Here is a 15858-nt window from a genome sequence, read left to right as displayed (position 1 = left end):
GGGGTGATGGGGTCGGGGAGGGTTAGGGGACTTCGATCTGAACTTGGGGAGGCCCAGCCGGGGAAACTCTCTCCCCTCCTCTTCTCGTCCCCTCCCCCACTGCTGCGTGCGGGCCTGTGGGTGGGAAGGAGGAGCCCTCAAGGGCACTTCCGCTCCACGCACTGCTTCCCGCCTTCTTCGTATTCCTGCTTGGAGATCCACATCTGCTGGAAAGTGCCCTGGGTGCAGGAGACATTGACGGTCAGGCAGGCCCTGGAGGAGTGGGGGAAAGCACCTCCCCACATTCCACCTGTGCAGGCTCAGCCCCTGGAAATCCTCTTCCTGTTCCCCCCACCCCATCCTCAGGCCAACCTCCCCCAGGCAATACCCTCCCCAATCCCAACTCCCACCCCCATCCTCCTGACAACGCCTTCATATTCTGGGGGTGAATACCCTACTTCGTATCGTTTAATCATAATGCCCATTCATTCAACAAGTATTTATTGTGCACCTGCTACCCTGGGCCAGGCGCTGTTTTTGAGCTGGATGGTGGAACTTAGAGCCCCAGGCCAGCCAGCCAATACCCCAGCAACTGCCCCCTATTTCAAGTGCTTACACACACACACACACACACACACTCATTCCTCCTCCACCAGGCATCCTGTTGCTCCATCTGGCCTTACAAATTGGTCACATCTTCCTTCATTAGCAAGAAAATTCTTCTACCCTCACCATTCCTGCACCACCTCACATGTGATGCAATTGTCTTCATTCTGGTGTCCCACCTCCCTATTGAAACTTGCCCCTTGAGGGTCTCCTGCACTGGGCATCTCAGACTGTCTCTTCTCTTTGATGGTTACTCTGTCTCTGCCTGAAAGTTGGTGCCTGTGTCTATGGTTCTGTCCATTTTTCTCTCCTTGGCTCACAGAACAAGTCTTCCTGGACTAGCTTATTCACTCCCTGACTTTTCATAAGTTAAAATCCCATCCTCCCCCGATTTCCCATTTCTCTTGCAGATCTCTGTGCTGAGTAACAGAGCCAAATACTCAGCTGTCTTTGGGGCACCTCTACTTGAGTATCTCTCAGGACCTCAAACTCAACACATCCACCCCTGAGTTCATTGTCTTCCCCCAGGTCTGGCCCAAACCTGCTTCTATGGTCTTTCTCATTTTCTAAACTAGCACTGTCCAGTAGAGTGGCAACTAGCCATATGTGGTTATTGGGCACTTGAAATATGGCTGATCTGAACTGAGATGTGCTCTACGTAAGATACACAGAATATTGAAGATGAAGTCCAGAAAAAAGAATGTAAAATATCTCAATCACTTTTATCTTGATCATACAATGAAGTATCTTGGATATATTAGACTGAATAAAATATACATTTTTAAACTTAATTTCACCTGATTCTTTGGGCTCTTTAAATACGGCTACTAGAAAATTTTAAATTGTGTATGTGACTCACGTTACATTTCCATCAAACAGAGCTGCCAGGAGCTAGCACCCTGAGCCTCATCCTGCACTCCTTCTCTCTTGCTTCTTGTATTCACTTCTCGGTCAAACACCAATCACAGTGGAGGCCACTGAGCCCAAGTGAGCTTGCTAAACCAATGTTCAACTGTGTCTGCCCACTGCTTTTGGCCTTGCCTGCCTCTCCCCGCTGGTCCAAGCACCCTCTCTCCCTCTTTACCTCTTGAGGGTAAGTTCTTACTCAGTCTTCCCATCTCAGTTTCTGTTTTCTTTTAATTTTTTAAGACTTTATTTATTTATTTTTAGACAGAGGGGAAAGGTAGGAGAAAGAGAGGGAGAGAAGCATCAATGTGTGGTTGCCTCTCGCATGCCCCTACTGGGGACCTGGCCCACAACCCAGGCACGTGCCCTGACTGGGAATCAAACCAGTGACTCTTTGGTTCACAGGCCGGCGCTCAATCCACTGAGCCACACCAGCCAGAGTCCATGTCAGTTTCAATACTCCTTGTAGTCTCTCCCTGACCCCTGAACTGGATCAGGTCCTTCCTTAAAGAAATGCCCTGACACTTCATGGTGACTTCCTGTTTAATAATCTGGGCCTCTAAGACTGCCCCTGCTCATGGAGGCAGAGACTGTGTCAGGCTGTCTGTCCACTTCCAGCACACAGGCGGCCCCCAATAACTGTGTGTGGCTGACATGCTCAGCCCTGAGCTAATTTCAGACTATTAGCCTCCTGACTTTCTGACCCTAGTTTTTGTCTCCCTGGGGACTCCCCATCTAGCGGATGTCCTCCTTGTCCTGTCGTGCCTCTGCTGTCCCCTCTGTGTGGCTGGCACCCTCCAGATGCAGTTTGCATCTCCAGCTCCCTGCTCGACACCTTACTTCTGCCCCAGCAGCAGGTCCAAACTGAACTCACCTACAGCCCCAGAACCAGCCTGCCTGCCTCCTTCTCTAACTGCCCCTTGCTCTTCCACCCTCTCTATGATTCCAGGACAATATATTCTTCTTGCAAGGTCCCCTCGCATCCAGATCACTCAGATCCCCAAAGACATAGTCTCAAACATGCCTATGATCATCACCTAGCCTTGCCCCAGACCTTCAGTGCTTCCTCTCTGCTGAGTACACTGGGTACCTCACCCTGGCACATAAGGCCACCACAATCTCATCCCGACCAACCTCTCTTATTCCTCTGCTCCCTGATTTGTGACCTGATGGAACACTAACCCTTCTGGGATCACTAACTGCCCTTTCTCAAAAATAAATATTTGTTGAATGAATAAATGAGGAGGTAGGCAAGGCACTGGGGCTGCCTGGGGCTACCCCTTTCACACAGTCAGAACCAGGCCAGACCCCTTCCCACTCACTCACCAGTGAGGCCAAGATGGAGCCTCCAATCCAGGGGCTGAATTTTCGCTCCATGGTGCTGTTGCTGGCAATGAGTTTCAGTCGCATGCTCTGCGGGGAAAGAAGGGCTGGGGGAAACAGACACCTGGGTTCTGGGAAAGGACAGGGCTAGGGGTAGGAAAGACTGGGAAGGCACAAGGGGAGGGATCTGCTCTGGTGGCTAGAACACCAGATGTTTGGAAAGAAGGAAGGACTTGGTCTTGAAGGGCTAACCCAGGACTGGAGTCCAGGGCCCTAGCTGGGGGTGGGCTCCTACCGGTGGGGTCTTCTGGGACAGCTCTCGATTGAGCCTATCAGTGAAGCCCTGGAGCAGTGTGTTCCCACCAGTGACAATGACACTGCCATATAGACCCTGAGGGCAGGGAGGAGGAGTAAGCAGACAGGCAACAGCCCTTCCCTATCTCCCCACTTCTCCTAGGCCCCTTTGCCCAGCCGTAGGCTCCGGTCTCACCGGGCGAATGTCGATGTCACACATGCCGATGCTGGTTGTCACCACATGGCCCACACCTAACATGGTGTTCCCTGAGAGGCCCTGCAGAGAAAAGTTACCTGGGTTTGGGGCCCTCTGCTCCCTCTACCCAGGCTCCTATGACCCTTCCCAGGCTCTCCCACACCTTGGCATCCAGGGACCCCAGCCAGACCCACCACAGTGTCCTCCAGCCAGCCCAACCTTGACATTGGAGGGATCAAACAGGCCCTCGGGGATGCGGAGTCGCTCAGCACCATAGTCTGTGTTGTAGCCGTTGGGCATCTCATAATGCACTGTGGGCATTTGTGCAGCCACCCTGCCCAGGAAGGAGCAAGACTTTGTCTGGGGTACTCAAAAAGGACCAGAAGTCCTCACAGAGCCCCAGGCTCTCTTTCCTACATGCCCCCCTGCCAGCTGTAGGCCCCACTCACTGCTCGTCGTAGGGAGAGTCTGAGACCTGCAGCACAGAGGCCTGGAAGTCCTGGATCACCTCCTGAGAACCCAGGGAGGTGGTGAGTGTCAGCTACCCTCCTCAGCCCTCCTCCCCAACCCACTTGCAGGGTCTCTGTCCCTTCCCTTCCATTCATGGTGGGGGACTAGCAGCTAAGGAGGAGTGTTTCAGTGGACTTGCTTTAGTGCCTCACATTGCACATGTAGTTATGCCAAGACTTGGAAACCTGGGGTAGCTTCTCCTTCTTCTTCCAGTTTGGGGGGGCACCCTCTCGTACGGGCTCCTGTGGGGGCACAGCCTATGAGCACCCTTCCTTATCTCACATTTGCCCAGCCCACCCTGACCACACCTGCATTCCTAGCACTTGCTGGCTCTGCAGCTAACAGGCACTAGACTCTATGCTACGTGGCCCACAAGAGATGTTTCTCTCCTTCCCTGTTAGAGGAGGGATATGGGGAGAACCACGCATGCAGTGGGTACAGATAATCTGAAAGGCCTGGGTCAGAGAAAGCTGGAGGAATAGAAAATACAGTGGGAAACCAGAACCTTAAGGAAACAGCTTTTACTGAGCCACATTCCATGGGGTGGTGCAGGGAACACCCTTGCATGCAGTATCTAATTTGACATAGCAGCCTTATGCACTGCTATTCCACTTTACAAGGGAAGAAAATGAGGCTTGGAAAACCAGTCTCATGGTTTAGGTCACACAGTTCTTACATGGTAGAAGCAGACCTTGAATCTGAGTGTGTTGGACCCCAGAACTCACCACACTGGCCCTTTATATCCTGCTACCAGCTGGCTGTGTGACCTAGGCCATGTTCCTCAGCCTGTCTGGATCTCTGATGCCTTGATTGTAAGTTGAGAAACTGGACCCTGTGTCCTCTAGGGGCCCTGCTGTTCCCCGCTCTTATAGCTAATAAGTCAGTGGGCCGACAGTCATAAGGTGAGAGCCCAAGATGCCCCAGAGGCCCCACCTTGGCTGCAATCATGTAAGGTGGGATGATGTCAATGGCCATTTCTTGGAAGAGCTCCCGGCACTGCATGGAGATGAAGTCCCCTGCCAGGGGTGACTTGACGATGCCTAGAACAGGAGGGGGTGTCAGGGCTTGGTCTCCCAAGGCACCCCCAACCTTGGCTGAAACCCCACCTTGCTGCAGGACGTAGCCATCATGCACTGGAATGGCTGTGGTGTGGGTGGCCCCACTGTCCAGCACCAGGCCCGTGGAGCGTCCATTTGCAAAGCTGGCATGAGATGGGTAGGTCAAAGAGACAGCAGCAGCAAATGCTGGGACCCAGCAGGGACCCAGGTCTGACCTGGTCACTCTCTGCTATCTGTGCTGAGGTCCAGCACATTCCCAGTCTGTAAATTTATCCTGGTTTGTGACCCATCTGCTGGAGGAAGGCTCCTGAGACCCCTGTCACTTTTTCCCTCTGAGTCACAACATCTTCCCTTCTATTCCTTCCTTCTGAGCTCCCAGACTTTCTTTAGTCTTGGTTTTATGTCCTATGGGCTCCTTAAAATTAGAGGCCATATTGCCCCAGTGCCTAGCAAGGCAGATCCTTAAATAAACAAATAAATGCTGATTAGTTGTTTGGGAAGGAAACTCTTTGTCAGATACCTCTCCTTCCTCTCTCTAGCCCCAGCCCCTTCTGTCTACTTGGCCCAACTCTTTCTCTCTCTCTGTTCAATCTGATCAAGAAATGGGAAGTGACTGCTGAGCAGGCCACCTGAGGGTCCAAGGCATTTAGCTCACAGGGGCTCCCTGTAGGAATCAGGCTCATGGGAGTACCTGCCCCTCCAGGACTTTATCTCCATAGAATCAAGCCCAACCCCCAGCTCAGCGTGACACACACACACCCTGGCCCTCCACCCAGGCAGAGCAGCTCAACCCAGAGGATACGCAGTAAGCACAGCTGTCTTGCATAAGAAGAAGGCAGGAATGTTGTACTGCTCGAACATCAGCTCTGTCAGCTTCTCCCGTTTGGCCCGTGTGTTCCACTGTGGAAAAAGTGCAGGAGGGGAGGATTCAGGAATGGAGAGGCACAGACCTGTGCACATCTACACAATTTTGACTGGGAACACAGGTCAGTCCCCTTGACCCACATAGATCATTATAATGTGAGAACTATAAAAAATTTTGAAGATCCTAACCCAGACACAGCTGAAGATGCAACTCAGAGAAAGATAGTGACTTGCCCATGGTCACACAGAAAGCTCTTAGTAGAGCTGGGACTAGAATCACAGTCTCTTGACTCCTGGCCCAGTGTTCTTTATTGTACAATATACACACTCCAGGCTCCTCCCAGCCTCCGATACATTTCTCTTCTTCTTCCTTTCTAATCATTTCAGAGGTAAGAAAGCTGGAGATATTTCTGAGTAAAAATGATGGATTGAATACAAATATCTATTTTATTCCCTTCCAGGATTCCAGCACAACAAAAATAAAGGGGCAATTTAAAAAGACATAAACCCACAAAAAAACAACAAACACATGAAAAGATGCTCAGCATTAATGGCAATTAGGGAAAAGCAAATAAAAAAAAGCACGATGAGATACCACTTCACACCCACTATGATGGCAATGATAATTTGGAGAAAAAAAAAGAAAATAACAAGTGTTGGAAAAAATGTGCAGAAATTGAAACCATTGTTCATTGCTAGTAGGAAAGTAAAATAGTTCAGCCACTATGGAAAACAATGGCAGTTCCTCAAAAATTTAAATATTGAATTACCATATGACCCAGTAATTCCACTCTTAGTTATATACACAAAAGAATTAAAAATATGTACTCAAATAAATCTTGTACACAACTGTCCATAGCAGCACTATCAGCAATGGATAAATAGAAAAACAAATTGTGGTATATCCATACAATGAAATATTACTCAGCCATAATAAAAATTAAAGTACTGATATATACTACAACATGGGTGAATCTCAAAAACATTATGCTAAGAATACAGACTCAAAAGGTCACATATTGTATAATTCCATATCTATGAGAAATCTAGAATAGATATATCTGAGATACAGAAAGCAAATTGATGGCTGCCAAGGGCTGGAGGCAGGGGTAGTGGAGAAAAACTGCTTTATGAAAATGGATTTTCTTTTGGGGTGATGAAAATGTTTTGGAATTAGATAGAGATGATAGTTGCACAACATTGTGAATGTATTAAATTGTTAACATTAAAAAGGTTAATGTTGAGGGGGGTGGGATTGGGAGTAAAAAGGAGAAAACTGTGTTTGAACAATGATTAAAATAAAATTTAAAAAAAAGTTAATGTTATGTCATGTGAATTTTATGAGAGAAGAAAACCCTCAAAGATTGGGAATAATAAGAAGGGATAAAACAGCAACCTATTTTCCAAAGTTGGAGATCAGATAGGTGAGTGGTAATTGATTTAACAGATCCAAGAATGATGACTCATGAGCCAGTATTGAAAAAAACAGGAACATCAAAGATCAAAAGATTCCAATTATCAGAGCCTGCCTAACAAACATCCAAGTTAGCTCAACTTCTAGCAAAGATCATAATCTACACGTCTCCCACCCCACACAGCTTCCTACCAGCTTTTTAGTCCCCCATCTTAATCATAAGTGGACAACTAAGAATTTGCATAAATCTAAGAAAATCCTCTATAATGAGATAGAAACTCCCCAAAATGGCAGGGGAAAAAACAACTTAGAAGAACAGAGTTTATGCACGGGCACAAAAACTTTCAAAAGCAAAACCAAAATTTATAATATTCTTATCAGGTAACAGATGATATTGCACCCATGAAACAAGAATAGGATGCTCTAAAAAATGACATTTGTGTAACAAAAAAGGAGCTCATGAAAATTAAAAATACAGGAGCATAAGCAAAAAGCTCAATAAAAGGGTTAAAATTAAAACTGAGGGAATATCTTGGAAACAGAGGACAAAAATATAGCAGTGGAAAAGATACAAAAATTAGAGAACCAGTTCAAGAGGTATAAAATCCAAATAATAATATTTCCCAAAAGAGAGAGCAAAGAAAATTGAGATAAATAAGTAGTTTAAGTTACTGAATTGAATAATTACTGAATTTTTTTTTTACTGTTTGAAAGACATAGGTTTCTAGATCGAAGGGACCCACTGAATGTCTACAGCAGTGATTTTCAACCTTTGTCATCTCATGGCACACACAAACTAGTTACTAAAATTCTGCAGCACACCAAAAACCCCCACATATTTCTTGCCGATCTGACAAAAATAGGTATAATTTTTATTTATTCACACCAGGTGACTATTGCTGTGTTGGCTGTTGTCATTATTTTTAAATTTGACAATCTAAGAGAAAAGAGGTTGGTGACCCTGACTGAATAGTCAAGTATTGTGTATCTTAACAATTCTTGTGGCACACTGGTTGAAAATTGCTGACCTAGAGCAATGGATGAAAGTAAGCCAATATAATAGTATGAAATTATAAAAAACTGAGGACAGAGTGAAAATCCTATAAACTTTCAGAAAAAAATACATCAAAGGATCAGAAATTAGATGTTTTCTGCCTTCTTGATGGCAACAGTAAATGCTGGAAGACAATGGAGAAATGCCATCAAGATTATGGAGAAAAAATGATCTCCAATTTGCAGTGTTATACCTAGCTAACCTAGCAATACAAGGTCAGACATGCAAGGTCTCAAAAAGTTTACATCCTGTGACTTTTCTAGGATAATTACTGAAGGATGTGCTCCATGAAAATAATGGAGTAAATCAAGAGGAGTCATGAGATAGAGGAAACAGTACTTTTAACATAGAACAGAAGCAAAAGGATTCCCTGTGGTGATGGTGAAGGGAGACGTCAGGATGATAGCTATGTTCTCTGTGTAGAAGGCAACCGATCCGAAGTGGAGCAAATCAGTGGGTTTTTGGAGAGATTTTTTTTTCAAGAAGGTGAAATTGACTGAATGCCTAAAGAAATTAAAGTTTTGAGAAAAATATAAACAACCGATGAATAATTTGGGGTCACACTATAAATAGATAGAAAACTATGCAAAATAAAAATCAAGACAATTTTTAGTTCTTGGAAAAACAAAAAGTTGTTCAGTAAAGAAAAAGTAACCAGAATTTACTGCCTGGCTCAACCCTGATTAGCATAAATAATAATAACAGTGTAAATGCTGAGTATTGATCTTAGAAAAAACTAAAATATAGCTGTACTTGAAAGTAGGAATAAGAAATATGCATAGTGTGGGCTGGGGAAGGAAAGAGAGCTAAATGCTCACTTTCCATAGTTGGAAATCCATAGATAATGCCTAAAACTAAAAAAGCAATTTAGGTCTGTTACTTAGAATTATGAAAGAAAATGAAAAAAATAAGCTAAAAGGGAGGAAAGCCGTTCCCTCTGGAAAAGGGGAAATGAAAGAAGGAGGGTATGAATGGCAGTTTTTTTTCCTTAACATACTTTACAAGGAAAATTGATTCTTTATATGTATACATAGTATTGACAGAAATTTAAGTTAAAAGGTAAAAAAAGGACTTTACCAGAAAAAAAAAGTGGATAAGGCTGACTGTGAGAAGGGTGAGTAGACAGAGCAGGAGGAGAGACAGGGATAGAGACTAAACCAGAGAGGAAGGAAAGTGGTTGAAGAGGTGTGGTTGGAAGGGAAGTTTGAAAATTGAGGTGGAGTGATGGATGGCAGTGACTTGGGGAGAGAGGTGAATTGTGGACCCCAGGGTCACCCTCGGGGCTGGGTGAGGCACTTACCGGGGCCTCAGACATGAGCACTGGGTGCAGGTTTGGCTCAGACTTGACGTGTTTGCTGTAGGTGTGATCCAGGATGGCGCGGAAGCACTCCCAGTCCTCGACTGGGGCCAGGAGACCAGCGGGAAGAGATGAGAGTGGGCAGGAAGGGGTCCGGAGAAGGGAAGGAAAGGAAAGGAAAGGAAAGGGAAAAACCAAGTCCAGGGGAGGGAAAATGAGAACAGCTCCGGTGGAAATGCCCCCTTCCCAGATATCTGGCGAGGTCCCTGGGCTGGGAACTGGGTAGCTGTGGGAAGCAGGAAGGGGATCTCTGGGACTTGGGTAGCTGCAAGGAAAACTCCATGAGTGTGGGGCGCTGTGTCCCGGGTTGTGGGTTGGGCTCCAGGTCTGTGTTAGGAGATGGTGGGTGGGGGCCCCTTACTCATGCCATTTTTGAGAGGTGACATGACCTCCGCTCCATCCCGAGGCACATGCAGGGCGTTGGTGTCGATGTGAAAGATCTTCCCTTTCTTCTCTTTTTCTCCCTCCAACTCCAGCCCGCCCCCCTCCTCCGCAGCCAGCAGCCCCACTGTGGTAGGGAAATCAGCCTGGAGGGGTGAATCGTCAGGGAGAGGAATCAACCTCTTGCCCCAGGCCAAGTCCTTGGCAGGACCCTCAGCCCGCCCTTGGGTTTACTCCCATTTTCCCGCTTAGCAGAGCGTCTCTCTGGGCTATGAAAGCCCAGCGTTTCTGAGAAGGCGGGAGGGAAGCCCGGAGGCCCTAGGATTTGGGAAGAGGGCTGGAAGGCTCACCTTGGGGCAGTCCTCCCCAGCGTACCCAGCGCGGACTGAGAAGGAGCCAATGTCAAAGACCAGCGCCCCCACCTCATCTGTGCGGGGAGACAGGCGTGTGAGGGGGTCTCTCCCAAACTCTCTCCCCCTGGATAGTTCCGAGGAGAGGTCAAGGAGAGCCATAGTCTCGCCACTTTCAACATTGTCTGGGGCAGGTGGAAGCTCGGCGTGGAGTCCGGGGTCCTGGCAGTGGGGGGTCAAGCTTCCAGAGTCCCTTCTTGCCCAGTGGCCTTGTTCAAGGCCACTTTCCTTGCTGGCAAGGAAGGGCCCGGGGGCCGGACGGTGGTGGGTTGAAGGGTGGAGAGGTTGGGCCGGGTGCGCGGGAGTTGGGAAGGACCGAAGGTAGGAATGGCGCAGGACCCAAACCCGGGGCTGGACCCGTTGAGCGCTGAGGTGACAGGCCCCAAGTGCCCAGAGCTTAGGTCGCGCCGGTTCGGGGCACAGGGCTTCAGGTGAGGCCGCGCCAGGCTTGAGATCCCGAAACCGGAGGCTCGCTCACCTCCGCCGTAGACGCCCCCGCTCATAGTGCCCCCTCAGCTCTGCTGGCGGCCTGTGGGCAGCGGCGCGATCAGCACCGAGGCGGCCGGACAGCTCCCGGGATCCCGGGCGGGGCGGGGCGGGGCGCGGGACGGCCAATCGGGAGGCCGGATCCCCTCACTCCAAAAGCACCACCGATTGGCTACAAGGAGAGACAATAACCCAGCCAGGGGCCGCTGCTTTAAAGGGACAGACACCGCAACATTAGGTGGCGGAGAGGGGAGAAGCCGGTGGTTAGCAAGGACGTTGAGACCGGCCCTAAGTGACAAGCAGGCAGAGAACAGGAGTACTCAAGAGATGGAGACACTATCCATCCGGAGACCAGGACTTTGCAGCGTGACTGCTGGGGCCCTTGATCCCTTACTTTTTAAAATGAAGTCAAGAATAAATAAAATATTTTTAAAAATAAAAATAAAATGAGGTTAAGGAGAGGAGGCCATAGGCCGAGAGAGCCGTCCATCCTCAGGCTCCTGAGAAAGGTTCTGCCATACCCAGGCCTGAATGAAGTCACCGGGAGAGAAAGAGAAGGAGAGAGATGTATGGGAGGGTGGGTGTCTCCATCTTTTCCATTTCTTTCTACTCTTGTCTTTCGGATGGCCACTTTTTCCCTTTGCCTTATACATACACACGTGTACACACTTGTATACATTCACACATTGTGCTCAGCTAACCTAGCTTTAGCTTCCTTTCCCTATCCTTCTATCTTCATCTGTTCTCCTCAGAAGGCATTTACTAAGTAAACCACTAGACGTCTCCTAGATTCTTCTGGGCTCCTGGCATGAAGCCACCTCCACAGCAGTTTTAATAGCGATGGTGAGGGAGGAGTTCTGACAGCCTGGCTTAGCTGTGAGACTCTTATGTGAGCATGTGTGTAGGTATGCGCCTATCATAATGTATGTGTACATATGTGCATGTGAATACGTGTGTGTTGGGGGCACTGCCACCTACTTGTTTGAGGGTGGGAAGAGCATTAAGATCAGAGATGGCAGAAGAAGAACATCCTGTGTGGTGGTAGCATGCTCCTTAAGATTCTCTGCTCACCAGATGCCTACTCTGGAAGGACTGATGGTTTCAGCTGGCTCATTGGTAACCCCTTGGCAATGTGGGTATCTTACATGCTGTGAGTTTGTTCCAAGTCCAGGCCTGGTTCCCCAGACTGGAGGGGTCCAGGCTTCAGTGGGAGGAATGAGTTACAGGGGAGAGAGCCAACTCAGGAGCTGAGAAATTGAAATATTCTTGAGTGACATGAGGTCAGTCATTGGCTGCTATAAATTGAGGCCTGGATAAATTGGGTGAGACCATTAACCTCTTGGCACCTCCATTGTTTCATCTTTCAAAATGCTGAGGTGAGGGTTAAAGAGACACTGGAGGGGAAATTGATTCTATTTACAGCCTTCATGTCTCCTTTTGTAACATTTAATGATGTTCCTTCACTTCTCCTGTAAGTTCATCTTGTCAATTCTCACCACCCCTCCCCCACCTCACTCTGGCTCTCATATTAAGAAACTGCCCTAGTTGAAAGAAACCTTACTGATCTAATTCCTAGATTTTACAGGGATTTCCCCAGATAGAGGAGGAGCCCTGTCTTGGTTCACAAAGCCAAGTGAGACAGAGCCAAGACTAGAACTCACATCTGTTATCAGCCAGTTGACAGACAACCTTGTTTCGTAACACCTGTGTGTCCCTTTCTAAACTCCATGGCTTCCATCTGTAAGACAGTTGTAGGACTCAATCTGATGCCAGAATCAAGTGCCTGGCTATGACATGGGTGTATAAGACTATTCAGTAGACACTGGGTCCCAAGAAAGTCCCTGGGGAGTTTTTGAGGCTTTAATGTTATTATTCATGATTTAGAAATCTGTAGTCTATCTGGTAATGAGAAGTCCCTGTGCTAATGTTCTTATGATGGTGGGTAGAAAAACTAGTTGGCTGACTACAGGACTAGACTTGATTTACCTCCCAGTCAACTGTGGCCAATCTTCATTTGTCATGGGATTTGACATGCTATTCTACTGTATTACAGAAGTAGTTAATGTAAAGTTTGTTGATATATTTCATTCATCCATTCATTGATTTAACATGTATCTTTTATGCCTACCATGTGCCAGGCATTGTGTGTGGCATGGGAATACTGAAGTACGTAAGATAAATCCTAGCACTCGGGGAGTGTGGGTGCAGTGGGGAGCTCAGATACAAATGAAAGTGGGATGAAAGGAGGCCCAAAGAGGGAGGGGCCGTCTGTTTCTGAAAGTGCAGGGAAGCTTCTAGAAGTGTACTTTGAACTGAATTGTGAAAGACCAATAGGGGTTCTCTGGTGAACAAGGTGGTAAAGGTCTTTGTCACAGAGAATAGCTTATGCAAAGGTCTACAGTCATGAACATTTCTGGCATATGTGAAAAGGGTTAGGGGCTCAGTGTAGAAGGAGGATTAGATATGAATTGGTGGCTGAAACCACTGTCAGGGAGATGAGACTGAAAAAGTAGTAAAAGAGCAACCAATTCATGCTTGAACTCTATTTTTATTTAGCAAACACAAGGCATCTACTATGTGCCAGACACTATTATAAATGCTTTACAAATATTAAATAATTTAGTCTTCATAATTACCTGATTATTATCTGCATTTTTCAGGGGAACGAGAGGTATAGAGAGGTTAAACGACTTGCCCAGCTCACTCAGTTGGTGACAGCTGAGATTTGACGTGTGACAAGTATTGATCTTGGGGAAAATGTTGCCACGCTTCTATTCATTTCATAGATGTTCTCTAGGTGCCTGATAGACATTGGAAATAAAATGGCTTACATAACTTGCTGCAATTATCATCGGTTTAATGTCTATCCTGGAAGATGGATAGTTAAACAGTTAATTCAATAAAGTCATCTGGTAGTTCTCTAATTCCAGGCCTACATTCAGGTTGGCCAAATCTGAGCACTTGATAATGACAACAAAGATAGTAGGGCCAGGACCCTCAGACCCCACACACCTTGGAAATGATTTAGTATCTTGTGAAGGGCTTATTGCTTGGTGAGTTCCCCGCCAAGCCCTTTGACAGATATTACAAGTGCCTTGGCTTCGCAGGGATTCCCTAGCTAGAGGTGGCAAGTGCCCAGAAATAAATAGTCCAGTAAGGCCGCAATAGGAATGCAGCCAGCATTGCAGTGGGGCACAAGCAACAGTATGGTCAGGGAGACAATATTGAAACTAAGCTTGAGAAAATGACCTGAATTTTCCCAGCTGACAAGGAAATCGAGTTGGAGTGAGGGTGGAAGGCATTCTGACTGAGTAAAGGGGACAAGACCCAGCCTATGTATCATGCAAAGAAGTTTGGTCCTTCTCATGGAATCAATGAGGAACTATTGATAGTGGAAGCTGCCTGGGCCACAATGGACACAGAGATGTATACCATGTGTTGAAGGTGGCAGGGATGCTCCCACAGTCCTGAAGGATCTATTTTGGGGTTGTCACTTAAGCCACTGTATTTTGGGGACACTGTTATAGCAGCTTGGACTATACTAACTAGTCAACCATCGTTTGGATACACACAATAAGGAAGCAAGAAGCTCCCAGGTGGATGGTGTTAACCAGGCTAAGAGATTCAGAGACAGGGTAGGGTTGGGCAGAGTGGGGTGGGGTGGAAGAAGATGAACTTAGTTTTGAATATATTGAGTGTGATATTTCTGAGAGGACTGGTACATAGTAAATGTTTTAACAACCAGCCCTTTGGGAAAGGGGAGCCCTGATTTGACACATATGCTGAGTCCATGGTGTAAATATGCCTACCAAGATGATGATAAGTTACTACTATAAACATGACTTTACTGAACAAGGAGGAATGGGGAAGAGAGATACAAAATGGGATCTTGTAAGCTGGTCTGAGTTGGCACAAGCTGACTCTAGCTCACCACTGTCCATGAGCATCCAGATGGAGATATTCAGTCTGCAGTTGGACATATGCCAAGTCTGCACATGAAGAGAGCTGGGCTGCAGATAGAGGTTTGAGAATTATGAGCAATTAGGGGGTAAAGTCACAGCAATGAATAAAGTCAACAGTGAACAGCACAGCAAATGAGAAGAGGAGGCTGAAGTCAGGATCCTGGAAAAAGCACTGTTTACAGAATGCCCTGAGGAGAGGAAGAAGGTCAAGGAGAAGCCTGAGAAAGAACAGTCAGAGGAAGGAGGAAATGTCCCATGACCTGTCAGAGCCAGGTTCTCCAGGGCTTCTGCCCTCTCAGAGAAATTGATCATTCATTGGTCATCCCCCACCTCTCTGTATCCTTCACCTCCCTTACCCACCCCCACCCACCTGTCCTTCCCACTATCAGCTAAACAAGCTCTAGTAGCTCTCATTAAAACACACATATCTTGTTCTGCCTGGTGTGGCTCAGTGGATTGAGCACTAAACTGTGAATCAAAGAGCTGTTGGTTTGATTCCCAGTCGGGACACATGCCTGGGTTGCAGCTGGGTTCTCTAGTGGGGGATGCTCAGAAAGTGACCACGCATTGATGTTTCTCTCCCTCTCTTTCTAGCCCCCTTCCCCTCTCTAAAGGTAAAATAAGTAAGGCATTTTTTAAAAACCCGAAACACAAATATCTGACTCCACATTCTCCTTCCATTCATACCCCACCTTTCTACACCCCTTCCAAGCCAAGATTCCCAAAGCCTTGGCCACTTTGGTTGTCTCCACTGCCTCATTTCTCATCCTCAGCCCACTGCAAGTAGAGCATCCATTGCAAATTCTCCAGCAAAGTCACCAGTGGCTTCTACTTAATCCTATGTGCACTTCCCAGTCCAGTTTTGCTTCATCTCTCTGCACCATTCAGCATAGTTTACTGTTGGCTTTTTGGAATGCTTTTTTCTTTTGGTTTCCAGAACTCACATTCTCCTGATTTTCTTCTTAGCTCTCTGGCTTGTCCTTTGGCAATTTGTCCTACTCTGCCTGACCTCTAACGTTGGAGCTCCTCAGAGCTTGGTCTTAGGCCATCTTGTCTTT

The 15858-nt window shown here is 47.1% G+C and overlaps 1 protein-coding gene across 3 annotated transcripts; it reads right to left on the bottom strand.

Moving 5' to 3' along the window:
• Positions 1 to 8: 8 nt before the first annotated feature.
• Positions 9 to 10942, bottom strand: ACTL6B (actin like 6B). 3 transcript variants are annotated; one of them, XM_045819554.1, is made up of 14 exons: positions 10831 to 10942; positions 10293 to 10369; positions 9923 to 10088; positions 9505 to 9605; positions 5675 to 5772; positions 4921 to 5015; positions 4748 to 4854; positions 3967 to 4056; positions 3754 to 3815; positions 3524 to 3638; positions 3305 to 3385; positions 3110 to 3205; positions 2818 to 2904; positions 9 to 218 (listed from the first exon to the last, which is right to left on the bottom strand). In XM_045819554.1, the coding sequence occupies exons 1-14, from the start codon at positions 10853 to 10855 to the stop codon at positions 138 to 140; spliced, it is 1281 nt and encodes a 426-aa protein (XP_045675510.1). In that variant the 5' UTR covers positions 10856 to 10942; the 3' UTR covers positions 9 to 137. The 3 variants fall into 3 exon arrangements, with proteins under 3 accessions (XP_045675510.1, XP_045675511.1, XP_045675512.1); XM_045819555.1 differs by lacking the exon at positions 3967 to 4056; XM_045819556.1 differs by lacking the exon at positions 10831 to 10942 and having other exon boundaries at positions 9923 to 10129; positions 10291 to 10369.
• Positions 10943 to 15858: the final 4916 nt, after the last annotated feature.

The sequence above is a fragment of the Phyllostomus hastatus genome, unplaced genomic scaffold (assembly GCF_019186645.2).
Source record: "Phyllostomus hastatus isolate PE091 unplaced genomic scaffold, TTU_PhHast_1.1 phas_scaffold_385, whole genome shotgun sequence".
In the NCBI taxonomy this organism is placed as follows: Eukaryota; Metazoa; Chordata; class Mammalia; order Chiroptera; family Phyllostomidae; genus Phyllostomus; species Phyllostomus hastatus.
This window is presented reverse-complemented; position numbering and strand designations above follow the sequence as displayed.